Genomic DNA, 19300 nt, shown 5'->3' with positions numbered 1-19300 from the left:
CTGTGGCATTGCATATGGAGAGTCTAGACCAAGTGTAGATTTAGGATGAAGCAGGGTTAGAGGCTAGAGATAATTGGACCAGGGCACGCAGACACAAATCAGTCACCATTTTAAAGTCATATGTTCTGTCCTTATTTTTCTTTTCCATTATAAATTCTCATGTCCACATTTATAATGGAAACTGCCTATGTAAACTTGTCACATTGTAATTATACCCTTCCCTCAATAGTGGTACTGCAGCAGGCAAGGAAGTGTAATTACAGCGTGACAGCTGTACATTGCTGGTTTAAAATAATAATTATTACTGTTACTGATTTATCACTATGTTGACTAGCTTGATTCCACAGAAATGTGGCCTGTTCTTTGTTTTAGACTGCCAATTTACTTGTTTACAAAGCAAATTGATGATACTGGTTCTTAGCTGGGGGTGGTTTCTATCAGTGTTGAGTTAAATCTCCAGATTGATATGTGAAGCAAGAAATTACAATATCTGTCAGCATTAGTAGATGGTTCAATGTCTCCAATCTGCCAGCTGACTCATCAGTGTGTACACTGAATTACAATTTAAAGTGGTATCTTGTTTTGTTAAATTGACAATTTCAGGTACACAGTATACTTACGTTGCAATTTATTTTTTGCTGATAGTGAAAACAATATTGAGATTGCAATTTCCAAATTCATTTGCTGTGTATTTGTGTTCAAGTTAAAAGAAGATTGTTGTTTCAGAACCGAAGACAGGAAATGCCTTACGTGGAAAGTGCTTCCAAAGAAACCTTGTAAAAATCTGATCAACTCTTTGAGCAACATTTATGAACAGCTAGTAGAGTGTAAGTATATCACGAACTGCGTAATGCTGAAATTTGTTTATCCTTTTTAAAAACTGGCGAAGTTTTCAGATAACCATGGAGACTATAGGGGCGCCTGTGCTGCAGGCAGGAACCCTGCCCAGCGGAAGCATGTATCGGAAATTCAGACATACTCTGCCCACAATTTTCCGATGCCCAAAATTCCTGAGATGCTGTGCTGGTGGACAGCTCCCCTGGCAGCGCTGTGGACTTATAAAGTATGTTTTTTTTTATTCGTTCGTGGGATGTGGGCATCGCTGGCAAGGCCAGCATTTATTGCCCTTGAGAAGTTAGTGGTGAGCCACCTTCTTGAACCGCTGCAGTCCGTGTGGTGAAGGTCCTCCCACAGTGCTGTTAGGAAGGGAGTTCCAGGATTTTGACCTAGCGACGATGAAGGAACAGCAATATATTTCCAAGTCGGGATGGTGTGTGACTTGGAGGGGAATGTGCAGGTGGTGTTGTTCCCATGTGACCTGCTGCCCTTGTCCTTCTAGGTGGTAGAGGTCGCGGATTTGGGAGGTGCTGTCGAAGAAGCCTTGGCGAGTTGCTGCAGTGCATCCTGTGGATGGTGCACACTGCAGCCACAGTGCGCCGGTGGTGAAGGGAGTGAATGTTTAATGTGATTCCACTCTGTGACCAACAATACAAAGATTGGACTTTATTTAGAAGTTAGGTGTGGTTTAGAAAGAAATATGTGCATTCTAGGATAAGGCTCTAAAATGATCTTACCTCTGAGTTTCTTTCTGTAGGTCACAGCCTTTCTTAAAAAAAACCTTTATACTTGTAAATTAATTACCAAAGTGTGCTAATCTTAGACTCACCCCCCCCCCTCCCCCAACCCCCCGATCAATTAATTACCAAAGCGCGCTAATCCGTGAGTTCCCTCCTGATCAGAGCTGCCAGTCCCTTTCATATAAGCTGGAGCAGTGTAGAACTTAATGGCCTGTGTTTATAGGGACGAAACATTGCACTACGTCCTGATTATATTGTACATCAGCCACATAAAATTGGAAAATTCTCTACAGAATTCCACAGATGGCTCTGTTGGTAAAGACAATTGGGCAACCATGCAGATCACAAGGCCCAAGTTCAATTCCCGGTTTGTGCTCAGTTAGTTAATGTCAGCTTGCGTGATATTAGGAGCTCTACAATTACCTTCACCCCTAGACTAAGGAGGGCAGATATCAGCTGTCTAGTGAATCTTGCTGGAACTGCACATGTGTATGTCCTATCAGAATTTACAGTGCAAAAAGAGGCCATGTATCCCATCATGCCTGAGCCGATGCAAGCTCGTCAGTGGAGCTTTTTACTCTGAACATGTTTCCTTGCCCTTTCCCTGTATACTACGGAATTTACGGCACATAAAGACTAGATCAGATATCAGTTGTGATGCCTTCCACAGTCCAATAATCTGCCAATGCACATTGTCTAGGATTACAAATGAAAAATGGCCTTTTGGGAAAGAAATCAGAGAGGCTGCAGTGGACCTGCACACCACCACGAGCCAGTGCCTTTGGTGGGGGGAGGAATTGGAAAAACAAATCTCCAAATTTATTTATTTTTTAAATAATATTTTAAAATAATTTAAAATTACTCCATTGTCCACCGCAATGCATTTGAGGATGTGTATTTTCTAATCATTTAAATGTGAAACTAAATTTATTTACTTTCAGTGCAACAAAGACCCAGAGAGGAAGCTTTAATGGAGTTAACAATGAATGATCATGATTTCAACTCTGGTAAGAAGATGCAGGTGCTGGAGATGGAGATTCAAGAAGCCTTCCTCCGATTCATGGCTTCAATACTGAAGGGTTACAGAACCTACCTTCGCCCCATCACAGAAGCTCCGTCTGAGAAAGCAACAGATGCAAGCTCACTGTTTGATCTTCAAGGTGGATACAAATAGTTAAGGATGACTAAAGAATAATATCTGTGATTTTGACTTTGAGTTATCAAGTTAGGTGCCTCCTTTAGAAAGTATTGCGCACAGTATTATCTGCATTGTAAATTACCTGAACTCAAAAATGTTAGCCATCTACTTTTTTAAAAATGAAGTTTGAATTAAAGTTTAAAACTGCTATTTAAATTACAATTTCTAAAAAGAAAATTCCCCCATTTCCTCATCTGAGAGTGAATCCAGTATTAAAATCTCCTATGTACCATGACCGAAAGAAACCACTGCCATGATACCGTATAGACAAGAATACTTCATTTTTGTCACTTGTATCTAGCAGTTAGCTTTGAAAATTAGCAGTTTTCTCAAGGAATGTATTGTGACCACAGGTTATGGTGTCTCAATATGTCAAATTCTGTTATTCCATTCTGAGATTCTGACCAGTGGCCCTAGCTATATTAAACAAAGGGGTCGCTATGCCTTATAATCAGGGCTACTCAGGATTTTTACCCATGTTTTGGGATCACATTCCATTGAGAGGAATTTTTATCTTTTTAAAAATTAGTGACTCCATGTTAATCGTTGTAGGTTTTCTGAAGAGCCGGGACCGCTCTCACCAGAAGTTTTTCTCATTAATGACAAAAACTCAAATGTTTATTCGATTCATCGAGGAATGTTCCTTCGTAAGTGACAAGGATGCAAGTCTGGCATTCTTCGACGATTGTGTGGACAAAGTAAGTCTTTTGTTATTTAAAAAAAGCTCAATGTTAATTGATTTTTCCAGGTTTTTTTTGATCGACCTGTTTAAATATGAAAGTTGGTTTTCAGCTTGTTCATAAATAATCCAGGTTGTTTGGGGAATGGGAGGAAACTAATTGTGGTTATGTGCAGGATTCTGAAATTAGACGCCTTTGCAAATTCCCGTGTCCAAATTTAGGAAGTCTGTATTTGATTACTCCTGCAATGCTGAGAGACTGAAGAGCTTGGAACCTTTCTGTAATGTCTAGTTGAATATCGGGTATCCCTTTGGAAAGTTGGGTAATTGGATAGATTGCAAACCTTCTTGGATGACTCGAGTTCTCCTCTGGCTGATAGACGGGCTTTGTTGGTCACCTATAAAATAAAATTGCTAATTACAAATTGTTCATTCCAGCCTCTCTTTTTCCCTCATTTCTGAGCCAAAGCTTATTATGATCAATCGAGGATGTAGAACCTCAACCATCCTTCACAAGTTTGTAATAATCTGCCTCATATAAATGGGCTGCAGTTACTGGGATTCAGAACAGTGGTTCAGAGCTGAGTAACACCCCAGCATTTGTAGCTATTGAGGATTTCTTGATAAACAAAACCTTTGGGCTAAAACAAGTTTGAAAAGTTATGTGTGCACCAATCAATGTGCTAATTGCATGAGTTGACAAGATTCTTTGAATTATGAATTTGTTTTCTTATAAACCTCACAGGTATCAAAACAATTAACTCTTACTAATCTGACAATCTCTAAATAATCAGAATTAATGAGATTGAAAATAATCCTCAAACATCTTTAAATCTCTTTTAGGCTAATTACACACAGTCAAATGATGATAAAATTACTATGTGCCAGAATAGAAAACAGCCAGTGGAAAATTTTATAATTTTCCAGTTTAGCCAAGCAGTCAACTTTTGCACAGTTTTGGTTTTAATACATTTGCTTCTTTACTAATTGAATAGAAAAGCCAAGCCAGAAAGGTTGGTTGGTGACACAAAACTCATTTAGCAAAATGGAAAAATACATTTAGCCAACTCTGTTCATTCATTTCAGGTTTAAATCTGGACAAGTTTATTAAATTACTTTGACTCATTAGTCAGGAATTTGCAGTAAAGATGTGCCTCTAACAAGTGATTGTGGCACATATTTTTGGAAGTTAATTATGAAAACATATAAAAATTATTGATGTGCAAACCCTTTGGCTTTTTTATTCATTTCCTCAATTATTTTTGAGCAAAGTTATCTTAAAGTTTTTATTTTATTAGCATCAGATTATTAGTGTAGAATACCAAGCATTTAATGCACTTGTATTGCATTTTGTAGATTTTATTTGTAGTCTAAGGATTGCAATTAACCGTATGCTAACTGCAGCATTTGACAGCAAGCCATTCCTTTCTTCAGGGGGGATGATTGTTGCATTTATTCTGTGTGATTTCCTATTGAACAAAGAATGAAGAAAATGTCTGTCAGTCTTTTTGGATGCAGTTTAACCTCAGAATAGCAAAACATGATCACATCACATACTACTCCTGTTCAAAACAAACTGCTTGGTTGATTCCCCTTGAGTTTGTTATGATGAGGTCTGACACTAGGTGTTTATTCAAGTAGCATCTGACCCAATAAGACTACATTTATATTCTGGAATTGCAAGAATGTATCTGCAGCACAAAATAGAGTAAGCTTTATTCTGCAATTTCGAAGCAATCAAATACTATGTTGTGGGGTTAGGCTGGTAACATAATAAGTTGATGCACAATACCACAGAGCATTAGGATACAAGGTGGTACCCATGATTTCACACATGGGAATTCCCTAATTGAGTTGGGTTGTTGGTGATGAAGGGGGAGTAGCACAGAGCAAATATGAGCTGCTCCACTCCAAGGATGGATGGTGGTGTGGGGTTATGCTGAGTCTTTCTGTACCTCCGAGTGTTTGATTGTAGAGCAGAATTAGCAGAAACTCGCTGTTTGCCCTTTCTGCAAAGTAATTGAGTGCGATGACTTGGAAGTGAGGGAGGAATTTTTGTTTTTAAATGGATGAAAACATGACGAGCACAATATGTGGAGACCTCGTAGATTCTAGATTCCAGTACATCAGTTAAATCTTAAATGCAGAACTCATTTGCAACGGAATCGTATGTTTGGATCAAAAATTCTATATAGTAGAAGGTGAGGATTCTGGGATCAAACATGAATTTAGATGATAAAACTATATCTAATTGTAGAGTATAACTTGAAACCTCTGTGGGCGGAGGTTACATGTTTAATTTTCATTTGAGTAAGTACATAACATTGCAGACTTTTACATAATGTATCGTTAAAGGTGTTTTGATGCTGTACAGCTGTATCTACTTGCACTCTATTTACTTTTCTATAATTTTAAACAAAACGCTAATTTTTCTAAAAATGGAATTGGTCAAAAGCTACCTTTTTAAGTTTAAAATTTTATTTACCTAACTGATCCATATCCCTTGATACCCTAATGCTGTGCTCTTGACATTTTTTTGTTACTTAAACTTCCAGCCCTTGTTACATTACTGTTTTTCCTAAATATATAAAAGTTAGCTAAACCATTAATTCATCAGGATTTCTGGCTTGTTCAATTCTTGATTTCGGTGATGTTTTCATTTGGTCTTGTCTCTTAGTGGCCAAGCTTTGTCAGTCTTGGGTGGGTGGGCGGGCTAGGAGGGAAATCTGCTGGTGGGGTGTGTTGTCAGAGATTTCTTGGGCCACGGATCTGAGACATCTGGTATATTAAACAATGAGCAATATTGCTGCTGTTCATGGAGTTGCCTGGAGGATGAAGCCTCTGTTCCCTTTAACCAAGTTCTTCCATGTGATTTAGCAGTTTACACACATGTACACATGTATATACTGGTCAATATCTTGTGTCATTGCACACAGGATGTCTCGTTTCAAATGTGTGTTCTGGATGCTGGACACATTTTATCTCAGTTATTTCCTTGTCAGACACTCATGGTGGGTCATCGTTTAATTTTATACATACACCTTTCATTGAGGGGAATTATGCAGACAATGCATTAATGAAACCTGGACGATCTAATGAATTAATTTGTACCCCAGAGACAACCGTTTGTTTGTTTAATTATCGACCATCGGGTAAGGTGGGCTGCTCACTCGCTCAATTAATTATTTATTTTAATATTGGCTTTCCATGGTTAGGAACTGTAAATTTTATATTCATAAGCACCACACACATTTCAGTGTGTGAGGGAACGCGTTCAGCCAGCAGGTTTTTTAAAACTGGAAAATTTCACAAGTTATTTTATATCCCACACGCAAATATTTATTTATTTACAAACATACGACAATTGACGAACAGGAAAAGACCACCTGATCCATCCAGCCTATCCCATACAGTTGTGATGCCTTGTGCATTGCAATACATACACTCACTACCCCACCCGGAACCTGTAATCTCCTGGGCGGGGCAAAAAAAATTAAAAACCCAGGCCAACTTTTGTGTTTGATCTTGCATCTGTTCAATTTTACTTCTTGATAAACCTGAGTCACAACTAAAAGCCTGAGATGTGCAGTCTATCACAGTGTTAGTTGTCAATCTGAGTGACCAGGAGAGTATGAGGCATATTGTTCTATTTCCATTGACCTGATCTGCAGCATCAGGGATTAACTGATTGCCGCAGAGCACATTACCTCCCAGAATATTTCACACACAAAATCATGTTTTGGTTTACAGGAAGCATGGACTTGCCATTTGCACTGGGTATGAGAAAAAATATACGGTGAGAGCTTGAATTGTAACAGTATTGTCTTCCCATATTTAGGGCATCCATACCACATACCATTCTCCCACGTGCCTACACCTTTGCCAAAATAGCTGAGGATGACTCTTCTAAACCTTTTGTGTGGAAGCGAACCTAGCCTCTTTGTTTTAAGCTCCTTTTAATCATATGACCACCATCCAGGAACTTACTGTGTGAAGCATTATGGGTGCAAGCCTCAACCCCACCATCTTGTGTCACAACATGCTGGAAGATTAATGGGTTACACCAGCAAATGGCCAGAATTGTATCATTCTATGAGGAGAGTCCACTGTGAATAAATGTGCCAGTTTATATTTCAGGAAGAAAAGTAGGTTAACGTTGAAACTGGAAATCAAGGTTACTAAATCCCATTAGACCAGTCTGTTATCTGTGCGTGTCAGACTCTGGCAATTAGATTTGAATAAAATACATGAACCCATCATTAAAAATGGTAGACTGTCTAATTCAGATGTCATTCTGGATACTCGGCATGATTTGAGGATACCCCCCTTGCAAGACGTCTGTGCTTCCCTGCACTGCAAACATCTGCAGTTGACAGCATTATTTACAAATGTGAAAACACATATGGTTTTGTCACAGTTGGAAGCATCTGCTGAGTTTTTCCGAAAATGTACAAGGCTGTGGTTGATTTAGCAGCAACATAACCCGTGTGTTGAGCAGAGAGGTGTGGGTAAGCCAGTTGATTCAGACACTTCATTTGAATTTCTCCATTACACATTTAGATACTTTATTGACCATTACTGACAAAAACAGTTGTGTTCTGCTTTTTTCTTCCCTGCCAGCCCACAATTTATCTTTTGTAAACAATTTTACAACACCAAGTTATAGTTCACCTGAGGAAGGAGGAAGCATCCGAAAGCTTGTGAATTTAAAATAAAATTGCTGGACTATAACTTGGTGTTGTAAAATTGTTTACAATTGTCAACCCCAGTCCATCACCGGCATCTCCACATCACAATTTATCTTGAATAAGATTGAAGAGTGAAAATGCTCACGATTGTTTAGCATACAATAGTCTATCTGAACTGCCAAAGCAGGCAGCAACAAACTCAGTTTAGTATCTTACAAGGGCACCTCTGACAATGCAGCACTCGTTCAGTACTGCAAAATAAAGTAGCGGATTACCACAGGTGAAGGTTGCCCAATGCATTTCTCCACACAACGTTATGTAGTCTAGCAGGGAGAGAATTTTTCATCTTTAGTATGAGTTCCCCTATAAATTGAAAAATCTTGATCTGAGCAGAAGGTAGAAAAACTTGCATTTACAAAGCATCTTTCATGTCTTCAGGACATCCCAAAGTGCTTAACAGCCAGTAAAGTATTTTTGCAATACAGTCGCTTTTATAATGTAGGCAAATGCAGCGGCAAGGAGATAAATGGTCAGGTAATCTGTTTTTAGTGATGTTGGTTGAGGGGTGAATGTTGCCCAGGACACCAGGAGACTCCTCTGCTCTTCGAGGACCATGGGATCTTTTACATCCACCTGCGAGGGCAGTTTTCACTCTGCATTAAAATGAAGCATTTGACAGATGCAAGTTGTATGAAATGCAGCTGCTGGCCTTTAAACTACGTAGTCTTGCTTGACTGAATGTCACAACCAGATGGGTTGCGTCCTTTCCAAAATTGTTGCAATCTAGATCCTGGATAAGGTGCAATAGGAGTGTGTCATTTATTCTGCCATGTTACAAGAGACACAGCAAAGTCTTGACATATGCAACTAATGCACTATTTCCTCCACATTTTACTTTTTAAAGTTTTCATCTTGCAGTTAGTACATTTTCCCTTTTTTCTTCCACTCTTTTTTAAATCACCCCCCCACACCATGAGCTGTTTCCCAAAGCTAAAAGAGTGAATGGTTGACCTTTTCCTAGAACCCTGCTTGTGTCATTCTTGAGCCACTGGTGGACAGTGCATAAAAGCACCTTGAGTTTGACCTCCTTTCTTTCTTCCCCGCCCCCCAATCCCCCATCTACTTTCTCTCCTCCAATGGCAAAGTTCCTCATCAATATATTGTCCATTCCACTAACCGCATGATCAGAACCTGTATGGCAGACCCCTGGCATCTTACCACCTGGTGGCCCATCAATCAGTACATTTCTACATTTTCTTTACAATTTGCTTTTTAAATATTACCAGTAAAATTTTGGCAAAGGTATAAAGGGCATGGACTACAGTGGTTCAAGAAGGTGGCTCACCACCACCGTCTCGAGGGCAATTAGGGATGGGCAATAAATGCCAGCCTTGCTGGGGCCGCCCACATCCCATGAACGAATTTTTTTTAAAAAAGACCAGGGGGCTATTTCCTGTACAAAGTGCTCCATCATCTCTCTCTAAAATAGTTTACCAAAACATTTTCTGCTTATTAGACAATGCCCTTGTTTCAGTTGTAGATTTTTGATTTCATGGAATCCTGCTTGTTTGGGTCTTTGTAATCCCAGGAACCTCCAGGTTGGCTTCTTGACTGGTCCTAAGTAGTGGCTCTCATTAAGATCTGTGCAGGCAGTTTCAAGGTTGAAAATTCATTTGTAAAATTTGAATGCCCCCAGGGATTTTTTTTATGTAGAGATGGAGGAGTATTTTGTGCAAAATGTATCCACCCCTCACCTTTAATAAATTTTACAACTGAAAAACCCAGGTAAGTGCTTATGTAGTAACTTAACCTCTGGGATATCTTCCAGTAGAAAATTCCTTTGTTCAAGACCTTTTCTATTTACTCCCAATTGAATGCTGCCAGGATCAGTGTTGCTGAAACTATAGCAAATATGTGGAAGTAGAAATCCCTCAGAAATTTCTGCGCTGCCACATTCTAATTTAATCTGAGCCACTGTAGTGGCGTTTTTAAATACACATTACATTTATTTCTAGCACACACCTTCAAGTACATGTTCTAGGTTCAAGGATAGCAAATCCCACTGAACCAATAATTTTCAGAAAATATATATTATACATTTCAAACCATTATTTCAAAAAGTCACCATAACTTGCCACTTCATTATTTAAAAATATTTCTGTTTTTTTCTTAATTTTTAAATTTGGTGTGGGGTGTAGGTGATGCTGGCTCCCATTTATCGACTGTTCTTAGTTGCCCTGAGAAGGTGGTGGGCCTTCTCCCAAGATTGGTGGCATTGTGGACAGTGAAGAAGGTTATCTAGGATTGCAACGGGATCTTGATAAATTGGGCCAGTGGGCCGATGAATGGCAGATGGAGTTTAATTTAGATAAATGTGAGGTGATGCATTTTGGTAGATCGAATCGGGCCAGGACCTACTCCGTTAATGGTAGGGCGTTGGGGAGAGTTATAGAACAAAGAGATCTAGGAGTACAGATTCATAGCTCCTTGAAAGTGGAGTCACAGGTGGATAGGGTGGTGAAGAAGGCATTCAGCATGCTTGGTTTCATTGGTCAGAACATTGAATGCAGGAGTTGGGATGTCTTGTTGAAGTTGTACAGGGCATTGGTGAGGCCACACTTGGAGTACTGTGTACAGTTCTGGTCACCCTATTATAGAAAGGATATTATTAAACTAGAAAGAGTGCAGAAAAGATTTACTAGGATGCTACCGGGACTTGATGGTTTGACTTACAGGGAGAGGTTAGACAGACTGGGACTTTATTCCCTGGAGAGTAGGAGGTTAAGGGGTGATCTTATAGAAGTCTATAAAATAATGAGGGGCATAGATAAGGTCGATAGTCAAAATCTTTTCCCAAAGGTAGGGGAGTCTATAACGAGGGGGCACAGATTTAAGGTGAGAGGGGAGAGATACAAAAGGATCCAGAGGGGCAATTTTTTCACTCAAAGGGTGGTGAGTGTCTGGAACGAGCTGCCAGAGGCAGTAGTAGAGGCGGGTACAATTTTGTCTTTTAAAAAGCATTTGGACAGTTACATGGGGAAGATGGGTATCGAGGGATATGGGCCAAGTGCAGGCAATTGGGACTAGCTTAGTGGTATAAACTGGGCGACATGGACATGTTGGGCCGAAGGGCCTGTTTCCATGTTGTAACTTCTATGATTCTATGATCTGCTGTAGTCCTTGAGGAGGTGTTGCTCAGGTAGGGAATACCAAAATATTGATGCTGCGAAGTGGATATGTCCAAGTTAGGATGGTGCGTGACTTGCAGGGGACCTTGGAGGTGATGCTGCTCCCCCAATGTTGCTGCTGTTGTCCTTCTCGGTGGTAGAGGTTGCAGGGGAGAGAGGTGCCTTGGTGAGTTGTTCCAGTGCATCCTGTAGATCAGCACTTACTGTAGCCACAGTACGCTGATGATGGGCGCGGTGGACATTAAGTTCAGTGGCAGGAGTGCTGATCAAGCCGACTGCTTTGTCCTGGGTTTGTGTGGCTGAATTGTGCGGCTGCACCCATCTAAGTGAGTGGTTAGATTCTGTTGCATTCCTGCCTTGGAATACTCACCCACTGGATTAGTAACTCCATCACATACTATCGACTCACATGCAGCACTAATAGTTGCAGCACTGCATACTTTGTTCAAATTCAACATTTTCTTTTTATCTGCACTTATGCACCATGTAAATGCTGGTTAGAACATAAGAACATAAGAAATAGGAGCAGGCGTAGGCCAATCGGCCCCTCGAGCCTGCTCCGCCATTCAGTAAGATCATGGCTGATCTGATTCTAATCTCAAATCTAAATTCATGTCCAATTTCCTGCCCGCTCCCCGTAACCCCTAATTCCCTTTACTTCTAGGAAACTGTCTATTTCTGTTTTAAATTTATTTAATGATGTAGCTTTCACAGCTTCCTGGGGCAGCAAATTCCACAGACCTACTACCCTCTGAGTGAAGAAGTTTCTCCTCATCTCAGTTTTGAAAGAACAGCCTCTTATTCTAAGATTATGCTCCCTAGTTCTAGTTTCACCCATCCTTGGGAACATCCTTACCGCATCCACCCGATCAAGCCCCTTCACAATCTTATATGTTTCAATAAGATCGCCTCTCATTCTTCTGAACTCCAATGAGCAGGTTCTGTTCCAAATATTCCAAACTCATCAGTGGTAGATTTTGAATGTAAACCAGCACATGAACTTGGCCTAAAATTCCTGATTGTTTACAGTGCTCAAGAGTTGTCAGGGTCCAGAAATTCCCACTTAATAAAAAAGGGGAGACTTATCTATTATTCTCCATTCTCAATGACGTGCTATTGAAATCACAGGAATGCACAGCTTTAAAATACATGGTTGTGTTAGTGGGTTGTTAATTACTGAGTGGGGAAAAATAGCATTTTCCCATTTTCTATAAAAAGAAGCATTTTGTCACTTAGTTTATATTCCCGTACAGCTGATTGTTGCATTGTAAACCCTACACAGACACTGCTGCCCAAACACTGGTTGTGTCCATTAGCCAGCAGGTCAGGAAACTTTGCTAATAAATTTGGAGTTACGCTAGTGAAATGCTAATTTAATTGGAAAACAATTCCTTGTGTGAAGTGATGAAGCTTACACTCCATTTAGTGTTCAAACGAATTCATTCCCTCTCTCCCTCCCTCTCTCTCTCTCTCTCTCCCTCCCCCCAGCCCTTTGTTGAGAAAAAGTAGGTCACCTGCCATTCTCTGAATGTAGAGAATTATTGCCAGTAGACCTGATGACCTCTGCACTCGTCTCTTCCTAATAAAAGCTTCTTGGATGCTTTAAAAATTCAGCAACTTCATAAGCATTCCCTTGTGTCCTATGTCCGTTTTAGCAATGAAAAGCACATTTAGTTGTGTCCTGATGCCTAAAATAAAGTGCCTCACTTTCTAATATCCTGACATGTTTTACAGTGGAGCTTTATTGCATTCCAGTCAGTTGGTGGACTTTTATTCTCTTAATGAGATCTTATTGTGTTGGAGCCAAGCTTTTTTTCTCTGTGGAGGGTGGGGTAAGATTTATTAGATGGTTTCCATTGTCTACAGAGCATTAGAAACCAGTGACCTGGCTCGAAATTAAGCTTTACTCCGATATACGAGCCAAATGAACATAAAATCTGTTTCGTCAATTTGTAAGTATAAAAGAATTAAGGAAGAACGGCCAAGTGGATATCTGTGCTTTTATTTCTCCAGCTGTCCTTAAGCAAAAGCATATGCTGTGGCTGCTTAACACATGGCTGAGACGCTGTATTGGAATGCGCACTGCGGAGTTTCCTGTGACATATATGAGATGAAGATCTTTTGGACACCTCATGACTTTTAAATAAGTCTGCCCCTTTGTTTGCTTTCAAAAGGTCTGCAGCCGCCCCTTTGAGTGGTTTTATAAGAGCAGCATTTTTGTGAAACATTTGATCATGTTTGTGGATGGAGGAGTCGATAGCACCAGGATTGATCCAATGTACTACTACAAATTAATGATAAATAATCATCGCTTATAATAAATTTTGTCACTGTTTCTGCAGGAACAACAAAGTGAAAAATGCACTATAGATCTAGTAGCCACTGCAGTACAGAGGTTCCTGTGGAGTCTTCTGTAGAGATTGCTTTAGGAACTGAACCCTCCTGAAAACTGTCCATTAAACCTATACTGTCCCTTTAAATCCTCACCCTGTTAAGTGTAATGTATTACTGCTGAGGACAAACAAATCTAAATAACAGCTTTCTCTCGCTGCCAGCTATAATTACAATTTCAGACAAGCTGTTATCTGCATTCCTGACGTTGCTGTTTTCCAGTTTGCCTGATTCCCCAAAGTGAGGTGCACATCCTGGTAAATTAAAAGTGATTTTGGGTGGAGCAAGATTCAGCAGTCTGGTGCCCCAAATCATGTCCCTGGAATAGTATTTATGAAGATTCATACATGCCATCGTAAACATGGTAACTTTCAGATCCTGTCGATGGAGAGGGAGAAGAGAAAAGAGAGAAAAAAATGAGTTAATGAGTAAAGGCCTGGTTTTCCTCACAGGAAGGGGGAAGAACATCTGAGGAAAAAGGGCACCAGGCCAGTACTCAGAAGTAGAAATTTGAGCCGGGGAGGAAGCCATTCTGTCCTTTTTGCCTGCATTGAGTTTAAGCCACACTGGTGTGAGATTTTAGTGTCCCATCTTTCTGCTTTCTCTGCAATCTAGAATTACGTCGAATGTACAGCACAGAATCAGGCCATTCGGCCCAACTGGTCCAGATTAGAAAATCTAATTCCATTTCCCTATTTTCTTCATATATCCTTTTATATTCTTTAAGGAATTACTCAGTGCCTTTCTAAATACTGTAATCAATTAATTGCCACTTGTAGCAATGCATGCCACATTCCATATGTACCTTGTTATTCCTTTTGTCATCTCAAGCACTTCTATCAAGTCCCTCCTCAGCCTTCTCAGTTCGAGAGATTTAACCTTTCATTGTAACTTGGACCCCCTCATTCCTGGTGGCATCTTGGTAAATCTGTGTTGCAACTTCACCAAGGCTATTATATCCCTCCTACAATGTACACTGTATTTCAGATATGGCCTGATAATTATTTTGTACAGAGTCGTCAAAACCTCTTAGCTTTTGTATTCAATCCCTCTCATTTATAAATCCCAAAATCCAATTGGTTTTGTTTTTAAAATGGATTTTTATGTCTCCACTTACATTTAAGGATTTATGTATCTAAATATCTAATTCTCTTCGCTCCTCCACTGCATTGAGAAATTTACCCTTTACAGTATACTTTCATTCTCTGTTTTTGCTGAAATGTTGTATCTCATTTTTTTTCTTCATTAAACTGTACCTGCCACTCATCTACCTATTTTTCTAGCCTGTGTATGTTTTCCTGTAGTCCGCTGCATTCCTCCCAAGTCACTGGTTGATGGTTGCCTGACTTGCCCTTTCCCCCTGTTTGGACAAAGGTGGAACATTTGCCTTGCTCCAGTCCTTTGACCAGCCCCATTTAATGAATTTTGAAAAATCATGGTTAGATCCCCCACTACTTAGTATTCTGGGGTGCACAACATCTAATCCTGGTTATCTGTCAGTCAGCCCTCGGCTCATTACAAACTGTTCCTTTATTAATGCAGATATCTACTTCCTTGTCCACAAGCTTTTAAAGATTTTTTTTTCAGTCTTCTCTGAGACAAAGTATTCATTAAGCAACACTGCCTTTTCATCCAGCGGATCTTTTCCGCCCTGGAAATCTGACATTTCAGGTCTTCAGTTCTCTAATGGTCTCTGCAATCTGGCTGGAGAAATTGTGCATTTTGTGTTGTATAAATAAATAAAAAATCACATAAAATAGTCCAGTTCTATACAGGGACATGGATATGATGCTCTGTGTAGCAACTTGCTGCAAATGGCACAAGTTAATTGCCATTTCTTGTATAGAATATTGTTTGTGATAGTGTTTATATATTTATTATTTTAATTAAACTGTCAGTGTCATCATCAGGAACCCTTTTTCGAATATATAGCATTTACAAATAACTGTCCTGTCTTTCAGTTGATATTTAGTGAGGAATATTTTTGGCTGAACAATGAGTTCTGATGGCATTGGGGGAATTAGCCTGACATAGTTATTGAGGCCAACTGTGCAAAGCAGCTGAAGTAATCTCAGTGGAGATCATTAAGCAGAGAGTTTGCTTCAGTTTCAACTATGACATTAAATCTTCTCCCTCCTGATGTCTAGGTCCTCCCAGGAAAGTCTACACAGACTTAAAAACTCCATATTCAAAAAATAAAGAAGCAGTAATACAGAAAAATTACAAGGATGTTGAATTGATTCTTTGTAGTTGATTGAGGGACTGTTGGCAGCCCGACAGGATGCAGACTGACAACCTTAATTTCCCACATGGCAATTTCTTGATCTTGGCTTTGACAGCTAAAAAATCTACTTCAAAGTGCTTTACATTAAGAGAGAGAAACAGTGGACAGCAAGCAAGAGGAGGGATGAATGGAAAGCATTGTGGTGCAAGACTGATTAGAAGGGTTTTGAGGAGGTTTTCAAATGGAACAGAGGGAGGTGGCCGAGCGCTCCAGAGGGCAGGAGCATTTTGACTTAATAACCAGCCACCAATAGGGAAATGGAGCAAGGAGATGAGCAGCTGTCCAGATGTGGGGAGATGTCAAGTATTCAGCCATGCCACTGAGCAGGAGGTGTCAAGTGGAGGTCATGTGCACGTCTAGCAGCTGATCACTGAGCTGCTTTGGCACATGCTTAGTCTCCTGAATGGTGCTTGGTGCGGCGAGACGGGAGAAAGTAAAATACATCACCATATAAAATACGTGCTTCTTTAAGTTTCCTGGCAGTGCACTAAAACTCAGTAATGTATGATGTGGCTTAAATGGTGCCATTAGTGATGAATGGGGAGGTGTAATGTACACAAAACATAATGGTTATTGGATGATGACTCTTTAGAACATTGTTCTCCTTTGGAATGTTAATTGGATTCCATCTCCAAGAAATGAAATGGAGGCCTCACTCTTAAGTGACCAAGTGCTGTTAATTTGGGTTTCCTCATTCCAGTGGACAAAAGTATAGAAAGGACTTGAGCACTTGGAGCTTGGTAGCTCCTTTCACACACACAGCAGGAGCAATACAAATCCCACAATGCAGCAGGAAAGTCCCTTTCTTAGATTTCAAAGTAATGAAGGGAAACTCCTCAGGATTTGTGACTCGCACCATTCTGGGTACGAATGCTTTATTTTAGTAATGTTTTCCAAGTAAGTAATAAAGGGGATTGTCATTGAAGCTGGGATCAAACTCCGTTCTCCTTGTAGAGCGTTCGAGACTACCAGTTTAGCTATCGGGCTACTCTTGATCTGGAGGTGCTCAATTCTGATGTTGGCTATAAAGTGGGCAGTCATGTTAGAAATAGATTGTTATTCTTGCAAACATGCACACTCACATGCCAATGTAGATAACTGTTGACCTAAGGTGCTGATGAAATCCATAGCCTGATTACAAATTCTAGAATCTAATTGCAAAAAAGAACATAATGGTGTTTTCTGGTTTTGTACATTCCTATATGTTCCGAAAACAATTGTGAAGTAAGAAAACCACAAGCTATTCTGGCACAGTAGACTGTTGAATAGTGCACTGAATGCAAAACAATCAAAAAAATGTATTAACTGCTTTATTACAGTGTAAAGGGATATGGCCTCCGTTTTAAAGTATGGGGGAGACTCAAATACATTCTCCATTCTGCCTATTGCTGTAACGCAAAGGTAATGGACCGCTTAGATATGGTGGTACTTCTTGCGTTAAAAGGCGTTCCGTCTACTTCCTAACTGCGTCCAACCTTAGCAAGGATACACAGGCCTTGGAGAAAGTCCAGCAATAGTTCATCAGGATGATACCTGGGGTGAAGGGACTGAGCTGTGATGAGAGAATGGATACCTTTGGGTTATGTTCTCTGGAGGAGGAGGTTAAGGGATGATGTGGGACAAATGTTTAAAGTAATGAAGGGAACTGACAGTGTAGAATGAGTCTCCCCTCTAGTAGGGCAATCGAGAACAAGTCTGAGGATTCAAGCTAAGCCAATGAAAAGTAAATACAGGAAAAACTTCTTCACACAAAGGATTATGAGGAAATGGAGCACACAGCCGCAAAAGGCCATAAATGCAACATCAGGTGGGAAGTAAAGATATTAAGGGATGTAGAAAAAGGGTAGGGAATTGGGATTAAAGAAAAGAACTGTCATGACTAACATATTGGCATAGGCGGCTGGAATGGGCCAAATGGCCGCCTTGTGTTCCTGTAACAGACATGACAATGAATGGGGTGAAGTAAATAGTTCTCTATACAGTGAGGTACTGATTTCAGCTGTTGCATTGTGTGGGGCTGCCAAGCAGATGATCGGCACTTCTCTCTCTTCAACTTCCCAGAATTCAGCTAGAGTTACAAGAAGTTGTGGGAGTGGACCTTCAGTCTGCTATCTTGACCACACAAGATGCATGACGTGAGGAAACTGAGAGGTGACATATTGTGCTCCATTTGCAGCCCGTGTTTAATTTTCCTCCATCAATTCCTACCAGTGTCAATATTTATATGTGGTAATGTGCAGGGGATCTGCTTCTGAATAATGTATGGTGTGTGACTTTTGATAATTCTGCCTTTTGAACTAATCCAGTTGGATGCAGAACGCCCAGATGACTTGCGTCTCATAGAATTGGATGAGTCTTACAGAAGTGAGCATACAGTTTTCATAACCCCTCCTGAGCTTCCAAGCCTGCCTAATGGAGAAGAGTATCCCCTTCAGTATAGGTATGCATCCAAACACTATTACTGCCTGCAAGGTTGGGGCATGGGGGAAATCACATTTACCGATTGAGGATTGGAAGATCTCTCTGGACTTTGAAATATATGAGAGGCGCACAAATTATCTTCTATAATTTTTTTTTAAAATGCAAAATGTATAGAACCTTAACATTTTTTAATTAACAGTATTTTTTTTGGATAATCGTTAAAACTTGTACACTGGATAGAGTGTTTGCAACTATAAATCATTCTTAATAAAGTATTAATATCCTTATGCAAACATCACACATTAGGATGATGGTGTGGACGTGCTGTGTGCACAAAACTGAGTGAAATCAGAATATCCTCTCCTCACAGACACAAAGTTAAAACTATCTAAGTATGCTTTTAAATCCTGATTTAAAAGCTGTGAGCTAATTACTAGGTTCAGATGATTTTTGTAAATTAGCACGTTTGTAATGTAATTTAGAGAACCATGATTATGCTGCAGCCTTATAATCACTCCCTTCTACCAATTATTCTTTACGCAATCTCATTAGATCTATTTTTGTGCTGAAAATGTAACTGGTCCTCCAAGAGCTGCTGTTATATCTCTATGTTTTTAAGATGCTTCACATGAAAGTTCTGCTTTTATTTTTTGATTTGGGAACCGGTTTTCAACTTTTCAATTTTTTTTAATGAAGAAAATCTGCAGTACAAGCTTGCAAACACGATTTTAAAAAAAAAGAAACTGTCTTCTGAACTTGTTGCCTTCTTGCTTGGATGTGGTTCCAAAGGGACTGGGTGCCCTCCACTAGCTCACCCAAGTGGCCATTCTTCATGGATTAGCATAGAATGTCAGCAGGCTGACACAGGGAGGAG

At 39.9% G+C, this 19300-nt stretch overlaps 1 protein-coding gene across 6 annotated transcripts in view; it reads left to right on the top strand.

The window, feature by feature from the left end:
* dennd4a (DENN/MADD domain containing 4A) overlaps positions 1–19300 on the top strand; it is a 113988-nt gene that overhangs the window by 60480 nt on the left and 34208 nt on the right. For all 6 annotated transcript variants that reach the window (XM_067971260.1, XM_067971256.1, XM_067971259.1 and 3 more), the window contains exons 11-14: positions 727–827; positions 2519–2737; positions 3328–3473; positions 18312–18445. In XM_067971260.1, coding sequence (XP_067827361.1) covers positions 727–827; positions 2519–2737; positions 3328–3473; positions 18312–18445 — 600 coding nt within the window. The remainder of the gene's footprint in view (positions 1–726; positions 828–2518; positions 2738–3327; positions 3474–18311; positions 18446–19300) is intronic.

The sequence above is a fragment of the Heptranchias perlo genome, chromosome 34 (genome assembly GCF_035084215.1).
Source record: "Heptranchias perlo isolate sHepPer1 chromosome 34, sHepPer1.hap1, whole genome shotgun sequence".
NCBI lineage: Eukaryota > Metazoa > Chordata > Chondrichthyes > Hexanchiformes > Hexanchidae > Heptranchias > Heptranchias perlo.
This window is presented reverse-complemented; position numbering and strand designations above follow the sequence as displayed.